General features: G+C 36.5%; 1 protein-coding gene across 3 annotated transcripts in view; it reads right to left on the bottom strand.

Annotated features, from left to right (window-relative positions):
- The window catches only part of UTRN (utrophin), a 573,765-nt gene that overhangs the window by 259,489 nt on the left and 292,794 nt on the right, over positions 1-21,482 (bottom strand). For 2 of the 3 annotated variants that reach the window (XM_030809793.1, XM_030809794.1), the window contains exon 51: positions 15,873-16,062. In XM_030809793.1, coding sequence (XP_030665653.1) covers positions 15,873-16,062 — 190 coding nt within the window. Of the gene's footprint in view, positions 1-9,562; positions 9,736-15,872; positions 16,063-21,482 lie in introns of those variants that run through there. The other variant, XM_030809795.1, reaches the window with a different exon arrangement.

The following is a 21,482-nucleotide window of genomic DNA, read 5'->3' as shown; positions in this document are numbered from 1 at the left end:
TATAACAGGATTATGATTTTCATCTAAAAACTTCATAAAAATATTTTTAATTGGTATTGCCTATTGTCTGTAAGGGTACAAGAAATTAGGCATTCAAGCTGGTAGTGGTTATGTAAACAGGTGCTACCTTGCAAGATGGAAATCCAGCAATAAATATCAAAAGCTTTTCATTGGCTGGGAGCAGTGGCTCACGCCCGTAATCCCAGCACTTTAGGAGGCTGAGGCAGGGGGATCACGAGGTCAAGAGATCAAGACTATCATGGCCAACATGGTGAAACCCCGTCTCTACTAAAAATACAAAAATTAGCTGGGCATGGTGGTGCACGCCTGTAGTCCCAGCTACTTGGGAGGCTGAGGCAGGAGAATTGCTCGAACCTGGGAGGCGGAAGTAGCAGTGAGCCGAGATTACTCCACTGCACTCCAGCCTGGTGACAGCAAGACTCCGTCTAAAAAAGTAAAAAAAAAAAAAAAAATTTAAAAAGCTATTCATTGTTCTGGTACTTTTGGTCCAGTTATGCTATTCTAATAATGTACCCTGTACATAATCAGGATGCACTTAATGATGTATAAGGATGTTCATCATGGAATTATTTATCATGAGAACATTGGTAACAACCTACAAATGGGAAATGCCTCTGATTGGTCGCAGGCCAAAGCTTCACTTCAGCCTCTGACTGGTCACAGGCCAATCCTTCTTTCACATAGGGTGTTGTAACCAATTGGAGGCCTCTAAGGGTACCTAGGGGTGTCACCAAATTTTTTTAGTTTAATAAAATCCCTAAAGAAAACTGCAATCAGGGCTTTTGGGCCACCTGCTCAAGCCTATTCCCACTCTGTGGAGTGTACTTTTCTTTCAAAAAATCTGTGCTTTCATTGTTTCATTCTTTTGTTGCTTTGTTTGTGTGTTTTGTTCAATTCTTTGTTCATTGCACCAAGAATGTGCACAGCTTGCAGTCAAGACTTTGCATCTGGTAACATGTTTACTCATTCAGTCTATTCCCTGAATAAATTATGGTGCAGCCACTCAATAGAATTTTATTTACATTGTTTTAAAAAAATCACAATATACGACATTAAAAAAGCATTCATGATGTACAAAGCCTTCATGATGTGTAAAGTGTAGAAGGAAGGTTATAAAATCTTAGAATAAAGCTACAGAGCAAATAGCATTTCCCATACTTCTCTATCACAACCACCCTGGCCTGTGGGATGCCAGGGGAGGTGCAGCTACACTCTAGTCTTTTAAAATTCTGAACCCAGAGTAAATACACGATCAGATAATGTTTTCAACTAAAAAAGTTCCCCCTTTTCTCTACCTCTTTAACTCTTGCAACATTTACCCTGAAAAAAAAGGAAAATTCCTCATTTTATAAAATTTTTGAGCTAAGAATCAAGAGCTTTTTTTTAAGGCTATAATTAATAGTAGACTTATACTAAGAATACTAAATTCAGATTTTGGGAGGTGAGCTTAGACTCAAAACTGATGGCACCAAAAAGCATAATTCTTAAAATGTACGCTTTTCAGAAGTACATTTAAAATTCTCAGTATTTCTTTCCATCCTCTACGAAGCAAACATATTTGTTTTTCTTCTTGTATCACTCAGAGTAAAGACGACTTCTTTCCTTTGGTTTGTTTAGTTTCTGGCAATGGAATAGGACTTCTTTTTAATATGAGGTTTTATGTCAATCAGCATTATATCAGTTTCTTTGTGGGTTAACTAGATTTTTAGGGGCCATCTCAGAGCCTAATCTATAATCCAGAAGAGGCTTCATAAATTGAGGAGCATCCTACAGGATCTTCTATCACAAGCCCCACTGGTCAAGGGAAGATTTTCTTGCATTTCCTCAAGCTGAAATTCACAGAAAATAACAACCCCAGGGAAAATTTCAAAGATTTATTTTCTCCTTCACTGTTGAAAGCAGGAGTTTCTGGCATCTTTGCAGTGGGGTGACCAGGGTGCATCTGAACCCCAGTGAGTCAAAGTCTGCAGGGGCATGAATCCTTTGGAAAAATTCTCGGGCAACTGTAATGTGAACATCCTTGTTAAGATGTAAGGGTTACTTCAGAGATAAAGATAATGAAGATGATGATACCATCACCACACCCAAGAGACATGAGACTGTGCTGGGCACGTCAGGTGGATCATCTCATTTGATCCACACTCAATCACGGTGGGAGAATAATCCTACCAATAGTGGTAACTGTAACAACAGTAGCCAACCCACGCAGCAGTTATGTGCCAGCCTTTGTTTTTACCATTTTATCAATATTAACTTATTTAACTCCTACAACAACCTTATGTATGTGTGTGCGTGTGTGTGCGTGTGTGTGTGTGTGTGTGTGTGTGTGTAGATTGAGACAGAGAGAGACTAATTCCAACCCTATCTTCTGAAAAGGGAACTGAAACACAGAGATGTGGAAGGATTTGCCAAGGTTACATAACTGGTAAGTGGCAAAGCCAGAATTGTTTGAATCTAGTCTCACGCTAGACTCGTGTGAATGACTAAAACTCCTCAGAACAACTTATTTGTACTTCCTTGTTTCCCATGGAAAATGCAACACTGCATTTTACATTTATGCTGCTTAGCACATATCTTTGGTGCATGACAGCCATCCAATACATGTTCTTTGAATTAAATTTTTAAAAATAGATATATATATATTTGTTATTTTAAACAGCTCAGTCTGTTAAGTTAGTTGACTCCTTTCAGTTTCTTTCTTGGGAGCTATTATGTCCTTTTAAATATAATGATAAAAAACTACATTTGGGTATGGATAACTGGGTTCAATGAACACATAATTTAACATTTGTATTATTAAGAATCAAACCAAATTAAGTTATAAATCAAAAACCAGAAACAACTATATTAATATGGATGGAAATGACCCAATCCATCTTTCTTACGAAAGTGCAAAATAAACTCATTTTAAAAAATCTTTATTTCCTTAACATTATATAGCCAATACTTGAACATCAAACATTGAAATAGTTTTGAAAAGAATATTATTTCCTTACTTTTAAACTTCTAGGCAAACAAGTACAAAGCTACCTGCTCAAAACTGTCAGCAACTTTGGAAGGCCGAGGCAGGCAGATTGCTTGAGCTCAAGAGTTCAAGACCAGCCTGAGCAACATAGTGAGACTCTGTCTCCACAAAAAAATACAAAAAAAATTAGCCGGGTGTGATGGCATGATCCCAGCTACTCGAGAGGCTGAGGCGGGAGGATAGCTTGAGCCCAGGAGGTCAAGGCTGCAGTGAGCCATGATGGCACCACTGTACTCCAGCCTGTGCGACAGAGACCCTGTCTCAAAAAAAGAAAAAAAAAGCTGTCAGCAATCAAACATCCATTATAGACTATCTCTGTTTCCTTACGTCCAAAATTAATGGTTGAATCAGATGATTTCCAACATTTCCTCATTTTCCAGAATTCCATGTTTTAAAGGAACACAGAATGTTCTCCTCATGATCCAGCTCATGTTTTAAAGGAGACTGCAGACTAAATTTCTTTAGACAAGGAAATGCATATGGAAATAATTCAGAACAAAACAATATCTATTACTTAGTTAATGTAATCTCTCTTTCTATATCTTCTATACTGAATGACCCATTTTATCCCAATATAATTCCTAAAACTATCTATCTAAAATTACAGGTAGAGAGACACTGGCTATTGAAGCAGAAAATCTATGTTGAACACAAGCTGCACCGCATACCAGCTGAGCAACTACTGGCATGTTCCTTCACTTGCTGACTTGCAAAACAAATTTCTTTCCTATCTATCTCCTAAGGACACACGATAATGCAATATTGTTAATATTATATTTATTAATGATGTAATATATGAGAAAACACATTGTAAACTCTAAAATACTAAAAATGTAAGGAAACTGTACTAGCAGTATCAAGATATTTTCCCATCATAACAGCTAACAGTTATTCTATTGTTGTAGTCAACCATTTTTCTCTCAATTCTGTTAAAATAAAAACAAAATAGTTGTCTATTGTGCAAACAGTTCAACATCTTCTTCCATTTGATGTTTTTCCAAAATTATTGCTTAACTTTATGAAGCCATATTTTCACATAAGCCTATTATTTATTAAGCATTAAAAGGCACTGTCTGCTTTTATAAGTGACCTTTGTTATAAATTAATCTTTTAGAGTTCCATAGAACTGAACAAACCAGAAGATGAAAAATGAAAAGCAACCCTCTGATGCACTTCACATCCTTTCCAATTTCAATTATTTGGACTCATTTACCTTGCTCAGAAACGAATAAGCTTTGTGAAACTGAGAAAGCTACCATGGCATAACATTTTCTACATTCTTTTATCTCTATGGTAGGAACTCTACTAATTGCTTATTTTAGAGAACTAAAAATAAACTACCAAATATACTAAGAGAAGTTGGTAGTGATCACAGTTAAGAGTAAGAGGAAGGAGCTATGTCTGCACATTTAAAATCTAGCTAGGAAATTTCCACTAGAAATTTAATAAGCTTTGCCTCTAGGAAAACACAAATCATCAACCCTTTAAGTTATAATTATCAGGTAATACTCTACAAATAAAGCAGACCTTTTATCCGTATCCTTAATACTACTTCAACTCCCTCTCAGAAGGACTTTCTATTTGTTCCAGATTTGTACTAATATTACACTTCTAGACATACACCAATGATAATGATATCTTGGCTATAAAAGAATTTTAAAATGCTATCTTGTAGAATGTATTAGTTATTTTTTAATTGAGTGACAAAGCATTGCATCAGATCTAATTATACTGCTTTTATCTAATTATATTTACTTTAACCAAGTCATTGATAGCATGAGTTTTCTGATTAACAAAATGTTACTTAATTGGATAACTTTTTAAAAACATAATTTTGACAACACATGTCAACTTGGGGAACTACAGCAAAACAGAGGTCCAAGAGCCTTCTAAAATAGCACTTGTGCTCTTGGAAGCCACAGGAATCATATCTGATAGTGGCAGGCAGAGGTGCAGGTGTTTTCTCCTTGATCCCATCTCACTTTTGTCTGTAATCTTGACCTGACTAGGAAGTGCAGAAACAGAGGCAGAGTAGAGAAAGCAGTCTGTGTGGGTATCCATACAGCTCCCAGGAAACACCTACGGCATCCATAGAGAGGGTTAGATGGAGGCAAACCCATCTACATATGCCATTTTTCTCCATTAAACCTCAACCTTCACATACTTTCTGAACTAATCCAACCAAAACTTTCTCATGAAGCCAAGAAGAGACAACTCATATGATCAAGTAGGAATTCTAACTTCCATACTAGAGGGTCATGACTCTGAGCTCCATGGTTCAAACAATCTATGTATGAGTTGGTTATTGAGAGAAACTGAGGGAATCCAAGAGTTGACCTTAAAATACATACATGTCAACAATCAGATCATGATAAAGTAAATCTCCATTGCCCTAGATCACTTCAGGATTTAATTGTTCAAGGAGAGCAGGGTTCTCCATGTGAAAAAAAGGTGGGAAAATGTTTGAGAGTAAAAAATACAAAATTCAACCTGTCAAAAATACACCATTCCATTCAGTGTCTTCTAAAAAACCACATACTCAACCTTAACTACCTCTAAATACAGGGAGCTATACATGTAGATGAAAAATAATGTGTGACCTTACTTCATCAGTGAATCTAAAAACCCACTGAGGGATTAATGTGCCTTCATGTTCATTATCTATTACTCAATAGCACTACAAGCAACCACATAGTTCTGTGTTGTCCACGTCCACACATGAAAACACACACACATAGCCACAAAGCAAGCCTTTTGTAGACATCACTGGTCAATCGTGACTTGCTAGGTGGAATCTTCTTGTCTCCTTCTATTTTTCACAGAACATTCAGAAGTAGTTGCTTTAATACCACAGAAGACACAGTTTTCCAGGGAAGACTTTGAGATCAGCACCACACTGAAAGCTCAAGCCCCCCAGAAGGCCAGGCTAAGAATAGCCATGGTTTCACTCTGTATGTAAATGACTAGTCACCAAAATTGTGCTGTGTATACCACATAGAGAACAAGAATCAACTGGGATACAAAAAGGCAACAGTAGAAAGTAAGAACAAAATTATACACTACTAATATTTAATACATGATTTCACCATGGCATATGTGTATAATTTTTAAATGAATACACATCTATATATAGCTAGATGTTTAAAAGATTTTTGCTGAAGAAATATGATCAGAGTAGTTGGGGGGGGTGACTAAAACCACTTAAACTAAAATGATTTACATATACATTCAAGCAAATAGAAGTTATATCACTTAAATCAACATTTTCTAAAATGCCTGAGTCACGAAGAACTCAATTTACAGCACTAAATATTTTTAAATTTTTCTCATTTTTCTATAATGTTCATATCCCAATCTACTTTGCAGGAAACTGCATTTTACCATGCCCTCAACTGCTAAATATTTTACAGAAATTGGCACTAAGAAAAAAAATAAGGAGGACTTATAAAAATTTCTTCTAATTTGACATTAACACAAACAACCCATTTCTAATCTAAAGATTTAATGATATAAAACACCCCAAAGTAATCACATAACAATAAAAACAAATTAAATTCAATATTATTTTTCAAATCATTTACATCAGCTTTGTTTCTACTGTGCTCTATTAAAAGAAAAATTATTTTATAGGCACGAAAATTTTAAAGAAACTAAGCAAACAAAACCATATCTGAGAAAATTAGCATCCAGTGTAGGGTGATTTTAGGTCATCAGGGCAATTTCAATGCTGCTAATTATATCTCCAAGTAAGCAGCACTTACGTTTTTGCTTCCTGCTCAAATTTTATTGGATGTATAACCGAGAAGAAATATTTTTAAAGGCAAAAAATACACGTGAATGTGTAAATAGATTGTGGGAGGGGAGTATATTTTAACTCTGAGAGCTGTGACATGCCTTTTTTCATTCCTCCCTTCTCTTTGAAACATACAAGAAAACCCACAAAACGAGAATATTCTACACAAATATCTACTCGTGTAACACACACACTATCTTCTGACAAACAAGAGAAGTATGAAAATAAGCAGAAAAGAAGAGCTGCCACAGAGGGAAAAGTCTAACAAAAGACTAAACAAATAATACATAAAAAGAATGATCCTCAAGAGGAATTTAAAAGAAGATAAAAATATTCAGACACTGAATTTCAAAATGCCAATATGAATTTTAAATAGTCAAATTTCCCTCAGATTATGCCACATTTTATTCTCATTCATTTTGGTCTCTAAATGTATTTACAATAGACTGTTTCTATATTTTTATGGAGAAACACAAACTTAAAGCATTTTTTTCTCAGAAACTAAATTTAGAAAATGTGGGAGGAATAAGGAGAAAGTCAAGACAGCATTTACAATTTAATGGCAAGGGAATTTACAGTGTTTTAAAGCAAATAAATGTCAAACCTATTTAAACTTTTAGGTATGACACATGGACTATTGATAATTAAAATACAATTAAGTATTTTTGTTTGGTATAGCTACCTCTATCAATATTTGAGATGGCAACTGTTAATATTTAAATCTACAACTAAATTTTTATTTCATTAAATTAATATAGCTCAATAACTTAGATCAGTTTTCAAAATATAACCACACAAATAAAATTTATCTGTTACTAGTTTATTTATTTCATAGTAATTATGCCGCTTCCTAATCTGGATTTCCAGTTCTTCAGGCAAAATCTCCTATGTCACTGCCTTATACTGACACCTGCTGGAATGTACTGGAATTGGACATTTCTCATTGCGTTATCCAGGCAGTTGTTAATTTTGTACATGGGAAAGAATACGTGGAAGATAGTATTTCAACAGCAAATAATGGAAATTTTAATTTTCTAAATGAAATAAGTAACATTTATTCTAAACATTTAAATTTTCATGGTATCTTTAGGAAATTATAAATCAAAAAGTCTTCCTAAAAAGCACTTCTGATGGTAATTTATCCAATGACTTCAGTGACTTAACTTGTGCCTATTTGCGGTAGAATTAGCAAACTAATTAGCAACTTTCTCCAACACTTGACTTTTGCTGTTTCATACTTTGCACTAACTTAATACCTTGGACTTTAGAAAAGTATTTGGTTTTGTGAAAGTACACACACAAACAGATCAGGAAAATGACCCTGCTCTTAAAAAAAGAATGCTTTATATATGCATACTGGTAGTTAAAAAAATTAAATAGCATAAATTAGTGAATGAGCTTTTCTTATCTATTATCAAAATTGCCTTTTCATGAAAAACATAAATGTTTTACCAGAATAAACTTATCCATTGAAGTGGAGCAAAACACAACACATTGAAATAATTAGGTTTACAAATCTTTGTAACTGAATTACGTTCCATTAAGTTTCAGTTAACTTCTTATGCAAATAAAACTCTTGTAAGTATTTCTGAAAAGAATACCCCACTACCTGAATCTGTCTCCCAAAACTTCCGGAAAAAAAAAAAGTTTCCAGACAGCAATATATCTAATCAGCCAAATTGTAAGAAATTACAGTGTGATATAATAAAGTTAATGGAATACTGCTTCCCACCTCAATCTGCTGCCATATAAGCATCATCTAGATGCCTGGACATGCCATATTGCATATCATCAGAAAAATAATATTTTCTCAGAGGCAGTTGTTTTGATCACAAATGAGTTTGGGCAGCTAACAGAGCAACAAGATACATTCTTGAGAACGGTACTAAAAATATGATAGGAAGGAGGAATATAGTACTGCGGTAGTGTAAAAATTGCTATTATAACTCTCTCCTTTTACATCAAAACACTCTAATTTTGACAAAAGTAATGACATAGTATCAACATAGTTTGAATAAAACAAAACTATGATCAAACATGTAACAGCTGACTTAAAAAAATACAGCAGCTGATTGAATGCTTTATGTTTGGGATGACGTAGTATTAGAAATTTGCAACTGTCAAACAAGTTGCCTCCTGTAAGTCTACTTAATTCACTTATCCAAATGAAATTAAATTATTCAAGTGTAACTATAATATATGGAGATTCAAGAATATAGGGGATGTTTTATGATGAAATTCAGTCTGATCTTTTTTAAAAATGTGTTTTAATTGTTTTAATTGAAAAAGCAATTAGCTATAAAACGATGGAACATTTTTTAAAAATCTACTGAAAGATTATTCGGCATTCTTCTTTTAATTTTACTAAAATTTACATAAGATTAATGTGCCATTCAATATTAAGATACTGCAAAGTACCAGAGAGGTAACAGGTCTTAATGAATGTAGTAGTTTTGCTATCATATTTTCTCCAAACATTTCACTAGCCCATCTCAGAAGACAAGATTGTGTCAATTGCAAAATAAACTATGTACTAAAACTAAAACCTGTTTTAGATTTTTAAACAAAATGTAATTAATGCAATTCACTTTAACAGCTTTCCCAACCAGTTACTAAGAAAGGGAATCTTTCCTTGGTAAGAATCTGAAAGATTAGTTTTTAGAGCCTGAGAAACAGTAGAACTGTCAGACACCCGAGATCCTTATTTTCAATCACTCAGTTACCTTACAGAGCTTCTGATACCGAGGAGAAGAAACTGCCATCCTTTGTAAACGATGCAACAAAACCACAACTTTCTGCAGAGACGTTCTCACCACAGCCATCATTTTAAGTTTACCACACTTCTGGAGACACCTCAGAATTTGCATTATAAATGAAGAGCAACGATCATTTCCTCCCGGTCACTGGACAATGATTTGTCAGTTCTCTGAGCATGCTCGTTTCCAGGAAAGCATTTGAAAGATACAGGGGGTTAGGTTCTAGGAAAAAGGAGGCTAGTATTCCTTCAACTTCTCAATTTAAAAAACACAGACAAACGCCACAGAGAAAGCCCCCCAGCAGATGCTCACAGGCAGCACTTGCTCAGCCCGGCATGGACAGAAATGAAGGAAGTTGTCGAGCAGCCAAGCGCTGCCGGCTGCGGGAGAGGAGTGTGCTCAGTAGCCAAAGAGGATATTAAGTGAAACATTAAAGCTGCAGATAGAAAGCGGACATCCCCTGGGAACAGGGATTCAGCATATCACCGCCACCACCATGGTGCATGCCCTGTAGCTGGTTTCTATTAAGAGAGAACGGAGCATTCACCCTCTCTAAAGAGGGATACGTTCACTACCCAATAAATGCAGCTCTAGCTGTGCTCTGTGAATTAGTGAACAGGAGACCCTGTTATAAATCTTGAGAAGAGCAGAAGGGTACACCTGACTCTAATGACAACAGCCCATACATTAAGTGCTAAAAAATCACCCCCAGACAGGTCTCAGCCCAAGATCACCTACAACAAAACAAAACAACAACAATAAAGCAAAACAAAAAAATACTTGCAGGGGTTATGTGACTAAGATACCCTAAAAGCAGAGCGATCCAGTGGATTCTCATCTGCCTGCCTAGAAGGAAAGCCATTAGAAATGGAATAGGTTAGGATTTGTCTAATTAAACAGCTAAGTTAATAAAAAATGAAAAGTCTGTAATTGACTACTGAACATTCCAAATTGCCACATTTCCCCTTAGACAGCATCTTCATTATCTCATTTCATTTGCCATAAAGCTGTTTTAATTTTATGAATAGGAAATATGAGGCCATAATTATATCATATAAAAATCCAGTACAGAATTTTGGGGTTTTATGTGTATACATACACACTTGAGACATATTCTCTACTGCAGCCTGAATATCATTACAAATATCAACTGGGGTAAAGTACTATCAGGAGATGTGCAAAATAACCCTGGGTGATTAAATGACTGGGTCAAAGAGCACAGCCAGAAATAGAACCCAGATGTTGCTCATTATCAGTGTCCTGCTCAATCTGGTAACTGGGCTAATGCTGCAATTTCACCTCTGTCTAATGTTGTCATGATTCTTTAAAAGAAATGCAGTATTTTCAAGTATTTGTTTTTCCTCCTTTACTTCATTTGCCTTTCTTAGTCCTTCATGTTAAGAACGATTTAAGGTCCTATATTGTGTCTTACAGAATGGTGTTTATCAAGCAGTGCTTTGCTGACTTTATTAGGTCTTATAGAACTGTGTTTATCAGGCAGTGTTCTGTGGACGTCTGCCTGTATCTTTTTTCCCTGCAGGTCCATACTGAGAATCTACACTGCCTCCCTCTGGTGAGGCTAACATTGCCACCATATCTGTGTAAAGCCAAAAGTGGAGAGCATATTCAAAGGATAGAATATAAAATGTTAAGGTATTTGGCAAATAGATAGAAATAGATTAGTGATTGTTCAGAGGGGAGGGAATTGGCGGGGAGGAATGGGAAATTGCTAGTAAAGGGAAGGGATTTCTTTTTGAGGTAATGAAAATATTCTAACTTGATTGTAGTGATGGTTGTACAACCGTGAATAGACTAGAAACAAATGAATTGTAAAATTTAAATGAATGAACTGTATAGTATGTGAATTATATGCCAAGAAAGTTGTTGTTAAATAAGTATGAAGCTATAATTCCTGTCCTAGAACCAGCAGATGAAGTCCCCATGAGATAGGCACTCACCCCTCAAACACAGTGCTAAGCATGCAGCTGAGCACAGGAGAAAATCTAAAACAATCTATAATCAAAGTTGCACCTATGGAACAAGAGGATGAAAATGAGGCTAAAAGCAAACATAGGAGATAAAAGTGTAATAATCCTAAAACATAAATTATTAGAGAGCAAAACCAGCCACTCACGACAACACCACTCCAGAAAGGCAGCAGGAACTCAGGATTTTACCCAGGAAAGAATCAGAGCATCTCAGTGAATTGGTAATGCCAAATGTAAAGCTAAAATTTTTAAATATAATTAAAAGAATAACAATCTTTTAGAATATGAACATGCACATTAAGAATAAATGCACTTGAACTAATAAACTAGTTGGAAGTCAATAATGGGCTTTCATACAAAAGCAAAAAATAAAGTTTCTTCATCTTTGGCCAAATACTCTTACCTGAATATAGATTCACGGTGACAACTGCATGCCAGGTATCTCCTCCTGGATGTTATCCAATGCTTCATTTCAACAAAGTCAAAATGGATGAAATTCACCATCCCCACACATTTCCCGCTAACTTGCAACGCTGCCCTGACATTTTCTTCTATGTTCCCAGTCTTAGGCTCTAACACCACTTGGCAATCTGACTTTCCCCTTCCTTAGTCTATGTATACTATTGAGTCATTAGATCTACTACCCCTGCCATTGTCTCCTTTCTGGTAATTATCACCTGTAGCCTGGATAGCTACATGAGTATCCTAACAGGCCTCTCTTCTATCACTCTTGTCTAGTTCAAGTCCATTCCTCATACCATCAGCTAAATTCCTATAAAGCAAAAATCCCATTGCATCACTCTTGTTACTATCCTTTATGACTTCTCTTCATTGCCACTGGGTTAAAATATAAATACTTGCATGGCATTTAAGACCCTCTATGAGCTGGACTGCTCAGTTCTCAAGGAGCTTGTCTCTCCTGCAGGTCTCCAAAGAATCGGCTTTTCTCTTGCCAAAAGGCCTCTGCTGGGGAATAAATCCTAACAGCCTTGCAGCAGGGCAATGAAACATAGATGCATAAATCCAAATCATCATCCATCCTTAAAAGAATGGCATGTATCATAGCATACTCCCAAAAGTCAATCATCTTCCATGTGCTTCAGAACTATCCTTATCAAAATTCACCCAAGATTCACCTTCAACTGAACATAGAATAAACTGCTTTATCTTCATGAAATTCTCCCATGGCCTTGGATCTGGTTGTCACAAGACATGAAGCAAGTATAAGCAGTGAATGCGTCAGCTAAGCAGTTCTACATACACATCCTGTGCATGCAGCAAAGATACACCGAGCTCCTTATTCCATTTTCCTTAGTGCACAAAGACTGTGCACCACCACCACCACCACCACTGCCACCACCGTGCCTCTAGAACTTTTCTGTTATGGTTTGCCATGCTTTTGTACAGTCATTTTCTCCAGCAAACTTCTCTCCATTTCCAAAAAAGTTTCTACTTTAAATGTCTGTTCACTCATACAAAACGAGAATCATTAATATACAACACCATAAAAAAATTAAAATTCTCTTGCCTCAGAAAAACTCAGTAAAAGGTACTAAATCTCTAACAATCATCTATCTATAAGGTGCTGAAAATAAAGCCATAGAATTTTTTTAAAATAGAATGGAGAGAACACTTTAAAATTAAGAGCATTTAATAACAAAGCAAGGGAATGAAAAATCATGCAAATTACCGTAATGTGAATCATTCTAAACATAAATGTACATATGTATCTTTAAACAAAGGAATTTTAGTAGACTCTTAGTAAATGTCCTCTTTATTACTTTCTACCAGCCAAAAGAGACTATTTTTAGCAACACTAAAGTAATAATGTATTATATTTTATAAAGCATTATAACGTATTTTAATATTTTTATCAGCAACCTTTCTTTCTTGATGCTGTTTGCCATAAGTAATCCTGTGCTTAGTTATTTTTATTTTGAAAGATTTTAAACATTTCTATTTACATTTGTCTTCCACTGTTTGAATATTCATTAAATATTGAGAAGAGTCTTAGCTATGGTAAGAATATATCCTAAGATAAAATGTGTCAGAAGACATCATTAAACTCTAGAACAGGCCTGTGTTTTGCTGGTGCTCATTACTAGGGTTCATTTAAAGCCTCCTTTATTCATTGTGTATAAACTGTTACCTACTCAAGTGCACAGCGTAGATAGCTACTGAAATTAAAACCATTGCATAAATTAACTGTTGGCATTTATAGGTCAGGCTTTTTCTTGTTTAAATCATAAAAAAATAAATAATCTAGCATCTAACCACACTTAGAGTCCTCTATGACCTCCTAAAATACAGCTGATGGCTGAATATTTTATCAATTAACATTTATAGTGACCTCATAAGGCTCGAAAGAGTGAGTCAAAGGAACAGATTTAATTTTGATACTTGCCTGGTCACGCTCTTTAACAAGTCACAAAATGTATTGTGCAATGAATAAGATTCAAGCAGCAATGTATTTAAACAGAAATTTTCAACAAATGAATCTTAAGAACTGAATAGTAAAACACCATGAGTTTTCATGCACAGGGACAATTTATAAATAAGCTCATTCCAAAAAGATCTGTTTTTCAAATTGTGTAACTTTTCAGTGAAAATAATTTCAAACTTAAAGAAAAATTGTAAGAATCAGAGTAGTTCAAAGAAAGACTCTGTATCCTTCATCCAGATCCACACATTTGTTGACATTTTAGAAAACGGTCTTTTGGATGTTTTAAGAGAAAAGAGCTCCTAAGAACGGATTTAAAAAAGGTTTCAATGCTGAGTTTCATAACGGTGAGTCAAGGTCCAAGGACAGCAGTCAGTATTTACTTAGGATTTGCACACAGGGCACTGCGTAGGCAACAATATGGATGATATAATCTCTGCCCTTGAAGAACCATGTGACCAACTGGGACAAGTGGAGACATGTATCAAAAGACAGTGGAGGCCAGGTGCGGTGGCTCAGGCCTGTAATCCCAGCACTTTGGGCGACCAAGGCAGCTGGATCACTTAAGGTCAGGAGTTTGAGACCAGCCTGGCCAATGTGGTGAAACCCCATCTCTACTAAAAATACAAAAACTAGTCGGGCATGGTGGAGCACACCTGTAATCCCAGCTACTCAGGTGGCTGAGGGATGAGAATCGCTTGAACCCAGGAGGCAGAGGTGGTAGCAAGCTGAGATCACACCACTACACTCCAGCCTGGGCAACAAAACAACAACAACAACAAAAGACAATGGAACACATGTTCACAAGTACATCAGAAATAATAGTTGTCAGACTGATGTAAGCATGGCATGGCATAAAATAATCAGATGTAATACTATGGTTGACAAGGAGACTTCCCCATTGAAACAGGTTTTTGTTTTGTTTTTTTGGGGAGTGAACAGAGAGTCTCGTTCTGCCACCCAGGCTGAAGTGTAGTAGCGTGATATTGGCTGACTGCAACCTCTACCTCCTGGGTTCAAGTAATTCTCATGCCTCAGCCTCCCAAGTAGCTGGGACTACAGGTGCATGCCACCACGCCTGGCTAATTTTTGTATTTTTAGTAGAGATGGGGTTTCGCCATGTTGGCCAGGCTAGTCTTGAACTCCTGACCTCAGGTGACCTACCCACCTTGGCCTCCCAAAGTGCTGGGATTACAGGCATGAGGCACCACGCTCCGCCTGAATCAGATTTTGAACTGGAAGTTTCAAGAGCACTAAAGCAGAACTACTTGAGGGCAGAAAAAGATTCAGACGTATTTCATAAGATTCCTCACAATGTTTGTAAATGAAAAGTTTTATATTAGCACATTTTGTGTAGAAGAAATATTTGAACCTCAGACTACATATACAATCACAGTTATCAAGCTAATGCCATAAAAGTAATAACATCAAGCCTAATATTCTTAGTTATAAACTAAGCCATAGAGCTTTTGCAGCTTTTATATTAAGTACGTATAATACATGGAGAAAGAAACACTTCACATTAAGGGAAAATGCCCTTATAATTTAGGATTCAATAAAGCTAACCGTAATAGGGCTTAAAATGACAAAAAGCAGAATAGCTGTGAGCCTCTAACTCTAAATAAACAATTATTACTTCCATAAAACAAGGTGGGTTTTTTCCCTCTAACATTAAGTAAAAATATCTAATAGAGCTTATTTCAAGAAACCTATTATTCACAGGAGAGCACGGATTTCGTAAGAGAATAAAGTGACAACCTCACCTTTTAAGGGTAACACATTTGCATGCAGAGGGATCAAAAGCACACAGGGCAAACACAAGTACTGGTGTGGTTTCCCATGCACTTACCTGCATCTGCTGTTTGAGTTCCCTGGCCAAGATACTATCCTGAAGAGCATTCTCCCGATGAGAGGCATCCGCAAGCACATTCACTGTGGTCTCTGCTTCTTGGATCCACTTTAGGAAGTTTTCCAGATCTCTGCGAGAGGCTTGCACCGTCCTCCACTCAGCCTCCAAGGCGTTCTGTCTGTCAGCAATACTGAAAGTAACAATATGACAGCACGGCTCCATTACTTACAGTGTGACATTCCACATCACACATCCCCTAAATAAAAAACTAACAGGCAGCCCCCAAAGGACCTTTTATTCAAGTCACCATAGGTAACTGGGAGATTTATTTGTATGTGTGTCTTGAATAATCCTTAGTGGGGGGGTCATGTGAATTCTGAGAAGAGTGAAAGGGGGAGAGCCATAAAAATATTAAAATCACATCCATATCATAAAATAATTATAACTACATTTTACAGCTCATAATTGTAAGTTAAATTATTCCCCCATATGTTATAGGTCAATACAAAAGGCAATTGTATTCATTCAGTCACTGAATCCTACCACTCCTTTAAGGATTAAATATTCATACAGTCAGTGATTATATGAATATTTGTTGATACTGCCTTTATGTAAGTCAATAAAATTGCCTTCGTGTTGACTTACATAAAGACAATATCAACAAATGCTCATACAGTCAGTGGCTAAATGAATTCTAGGAAGAAATAAAATCTGAAGAAATATTTCAGACAAAATAAAAATAATTGAAGCAGCTGACTTTATATATTTTAAACAATTCATATCTATACAAGTTGGTTTCTTATTTAGTAATATTTAGAATGCATTGGACAAATAAGCTTCTATAAACCCTTCATTAAATCTACATCAAAATTAGAACACAGAGCTATCTTGGAGTTATATGAGTTAAGAGATACACCTGTAAATTCAACATTTAAAACTTTATGTTCTTCAGAGCTCTATAATAAGAAAACAACTCAATTTTAAAAATTAGTATCGATAATTTCACTCCTAGGTATTTAAATCCAAGAGAACTGGAAATATTTCCACAGAAAAACCTGTACACGAATGTTTGTAGCAGCATTATCTATATAATGGCCAACTAGTAGAATCAACCTAGATTGACAGAGAAATTAATAAACAAAATACACTATATCTATACATAGAATATTATTCACCCATAAAAAGGAATGAAGCGGCCAGGCGCGGTGGCTCACGCCTGTAATACCAGTACTTTGGGAGGCCGAGGTGGGCGGATCACGAGGTCAGGAGATCGAGACCATCCTGGCTAACATGGTGAAACCCTATCTCTACTAAAAATACAAAAAATTAGCCGGGCATGGTGGCAGGCGCCTGTAGTCCCAGCTACTCAGGAGGCCGAGGCAGGAGAATGGCATGAACCCAGGAGGCAGAGGTTGCAGTGAGCCGAGATTGCGCCACTGCACTCCAGCCTGGGCGACAGAGTGAGATTCCGTCTCAAAAAAAAAAAAAAAAAAAGGATGAAGTACTGACACGTGTTACAATATGGATGAACCTTGAAAACACTATGTTAAGTGAAAGAAGTTAGACGCAAAGGGCCACATATGGTGAAATTCCATTTATATAAAATTTCCAAAATAGGTAAATTCATGTATAGAGAGAAAGTAGATTAGGTGTTGCCTAGGATTGCATGGTGCAGGACAATGGAGGCTGACTACTAATGGTATGGGGTTTCTTTGGAGGATGATACATTTTCTGAAATTAAGAGTAGTGATGGTTACCCAACATGGTGAATATACTAAAAATCCTGATGAATTTTGTGATACAGCAGTCCCTCCTGATCTGTAGGGGATACATTTCAAGATCCCCAGTGAATGTCTGAAACCACAGATAGTGCCAAACCTTACAAACACCATGTTTTTTCCCATGCATCATACCTATTTTTACATTATGAATTAGGCACAGTAAGACACTGATGATAATAACTAATAATAAAATAGAACAATCGTAACAATATACTGTGTAAAACTTCTGTCAATGTGATCTCTCTCTCTCTCAAGATTTCTTTTTGTATACACCACAGGTAACTGAAACCACAGCAAGCAAAACCATGGATAAGGGGGGACTACTGTATACAAATTATATCACAGTAGACATCAGCATATCTAATAGACTTTATTTACATGTATTTTTTCTCTCTGTCCATCCATTCATCCATCTATCCATCTGTCCTTCTATCTGTATATATACATAGAGGGAGAAATGTCTGGAATATTAACTTAATATTCAAACAGTTATTTTTGGGTGCTGGGATTTAAGTTGGTTTACTTTCCTATTTGTACTTTTTGGCATTTTTATTTTATTTTATAATGATGCAGTATCTTTTTTAACATATTTTTTAAAATGGGCAAACGATTTAAACCTATACATTACCATAGAAGATGTTTAGATGACAAGCAAATGAAAATATGCTCAGCACATTAATCATTAGAGAAATGTAAATTCAAACCACAATGAGACATTGCTTCATGTTAAAATGGCTTTAAGAAAATGACTATACCAAGGGTTGGCAGGAATGTGGAGTAACTGCAACTCTCATACGTCACAGGTAAAAGTACAGCCATTTTGAAAAACAGCTGGCAGTTTGTTATAAAGTTAACCACACATTAATGATACAACTCAGCAATCTTACCCCTAGGTATTTATCCAAGAGAAACAAAAACATATGTCTAGGTGGGGCACAGTGGCTCATGCCTGTAGTCCCAGCACTTTGGGAGGCCGAGGCAGGCAGATTACTTGAGGTCAGGAGTTCAAGACCAGCCTGGACAACATAGTGAAATCCCTTCTCCACTAAAAATACAAAAATTAGCTGGGCATGGTGGGGCATGCCTGTAATCCCAGCTACTCGGGAGGCTGAGGCAGTAAGAATTGCTTGAACTCAGGAGGCAGAGGTTGCAGTGAGCCAAGATTGTACCACTGCACCCCAGTGTGGGTGACAGAGTGAGACTGTCTCAAAAACAAACAACAACAAAAAAACACCACCATATGTCTATATAAAATCTGTATGCCAGTGTATATAGCAGCCTTATTGGTAATGGCCAAAAACTGAAAACAACCCAAATACCAACTGGTATTACATACAGATAGACAAAGTTTTGTACAGGGATACAATGGAATACTATTCCACAATAAATATAAGCAAACTACTGATACACGCAACAACATGCATGGAATCTCACATGCATTCTGCTAAGTCAAAGAAACCAGACACTAAAGACTACATACTAACATTCTGTTTATATGACATTCTTGAATGTCATCAACCTCACCCTAGCACTTACTTCTTAACCTGCAGAATCAATTCAAATTTCCTCGCCTGGAATTTAATTTCTTCCATAATTGATCCCAGTTTACTTCTCCAACTTTGTCCCCTAGTTTTCTTCAATACTCTGTTTAGGTAACAGTGGTGTGCTCCTTTTTCTCTAGAATATTCTTAATATTGTGTCCACAAGAAAATGTTATATCCATATAAAAATGTCCTGCTGACCCTCTCCATTTATCACAATCCTACCACAATCCTACCACTCCTTTAAGGGTTAAGGACTACCTCTTCCAGAACATTCCATCCCAGTTTGGTTTCCTTGTTATGAGTTCGTAAAAGGTCAATAATCCTCTTCAAACAACGATTAATCACATGAATCCTGGAAAAAGGCCTTGAATGATGATCTTGTTTCATTCTTAAATTGTATTTTAACTACATTCTATAGTTTTCGTATCTTTCCACCCATTCTATAAACTGCATTTCTGCAGAACTTTTTATACCTTCATATTCCTGAGTCCTACTTACACAAGTATTTACAAAATGACAATCTTTGCATAATATTCCTTTATTTTATTTTATTTTATTTTATTTTATTTTATTTTATTTTAGAAACGGAGTCTTGCTCTGTCACCAAGGCTGGAGTGCAGTGGTGTGATCTCAGCTCACTGCCACCTCTACCTCCCAAGTTCAAGTAATTCTCCTGCCTCAGCCTCCCAAGTAGCTGGGATTTTCAGCGCCTGCCACTACACCTGGCTAATTTTTGTATTTTTTTAATAGAGACAGGATTTCACCATGTTGACCAGGCTGGTCTCAAACTCTTGACCTCAGGTGATCGGCCCGCCTCGGCCTCCCAAAGTGCTGGAACTACAGGCATGTGCCACCACGCCCAGCAAATTTTTGTATTTTTTTTTAGTAGAGATAGGGTTTCACCATGTTGGCCAGGCTGGTCTCCAACTCCTGACCTCAAGTGATCTGCCTGCCTCAGCCTCCCAAAGTACTGGCATTACAGGCTGAGCCACTGTGCCCGGCCATGCTATGTCTTTAAAATTAGCTCCTACACTTAAACAATTTACAAGAAAAAATCAAACTACCAAATCAAAAAGTAGGCAAAGGATATCAACAGACATTTCTCAAAAGAAGACATTTATGCAGCCAACAAACAGATGAAAAAAAGCTCAAAACCACAATGAGATACCATCTCACACCAGTTAGAATGGCAATTACTAAAAAGTCAGGATACAACAGATGCTGGAGAGGATGTGGAGAAATAGGAATGCTTTTACACTGTTGGTGGGAGTGTAAATTAGTTCAACTATTGTGGAAGACAGTGTGGTGATTCCTCAAGGATCTAGAACCAGAAATACCATTTGACCCAGCAATCCCATTACTGGGTATACACGCAAAAGATTATAAATCATTCTACTATAAAGACATGCACATGTATGTTTACTGTAGCACTATTTACAATAGCAAAGACTGGGAACCAACCCAAATGCCTATCAATGATAGACTGGATAGAGAAAATGTGGCACATATACAACATGGAATACTATGCAGCCATAAAAAAGAATGAGTTCATGTCCTTTGCAGGGACATGGATGAAGCTGGAAACCATCATTCTCAGCAAACTAACACGGAACAGAAAACCAAACACTGCATGTTCTCACTTATAAGTGGGAGTTGAACAATGAGAACACATGGACACAGGGAGGGAAACATCACACACCAGGGCCTGTCAGGGGGTGGGGGGCAAAGGAAGGGAGAGCATTAGGACAAATGCCTAATGCATGTGGGGCTTAAAACCTAGATGACAGGTGGATAGTTGCAGCAAACCACCATGCACATGTATACCTATGTAACAAACCTGCACGTTCTGCACATGTATCCCAGAACTTAAAGTAAAATTTTTTTTAAAAACTAAAAATAATAATTGAATTATAAAAAATAACTCCTACATACCATTTTTCAAGAAGCTTCTAGATGTCCCCCACAGAATTCCATTTGCAAATCAAGAAGGAGGAAGATACGAGAAGCATAAAAAAGAGATCCAACCCAGGGAGAAGCAAAGGGGCTCTCCTGTTAACGGTGAGAGGAGATCACAGAAAAGAGGGTGTGAATCCAAACTGCAGCACGTATGGGCTATCTTCAGCGTTGCCACCACTCTGTATTCCTGTTTTAACGTGACAAAACTTACAAAGGATACACTCAGAGAAAATGAGGAAATCTCCCCAAAGAAGAAAACAAATAAATCAAAAAAAAAAAAAGGCAAAAACAAATGAATAACACGAAACTTCCATGAGATCCAAGAAACA

This window comes from Nomascus leucogenys, chromosome 3, assembly GCF_006542625.1.
Source record: "Nomascus leucogenys isolate Asia chromosome 3, Asia_NLE_v1, whole genome shotgun sequence".
In the NCBI taxonomy this organism is placed as follows: Eukaryota; Metazoa; Chordata; class Mammalia; order Primates; family Hylobatidae; genus Nomascus; species Nomascus leucogenys.
Note: the sequence above shows the minus strand (reverse complement) of the source record. Positions and strands in the feature narration are given on the sequence as shown.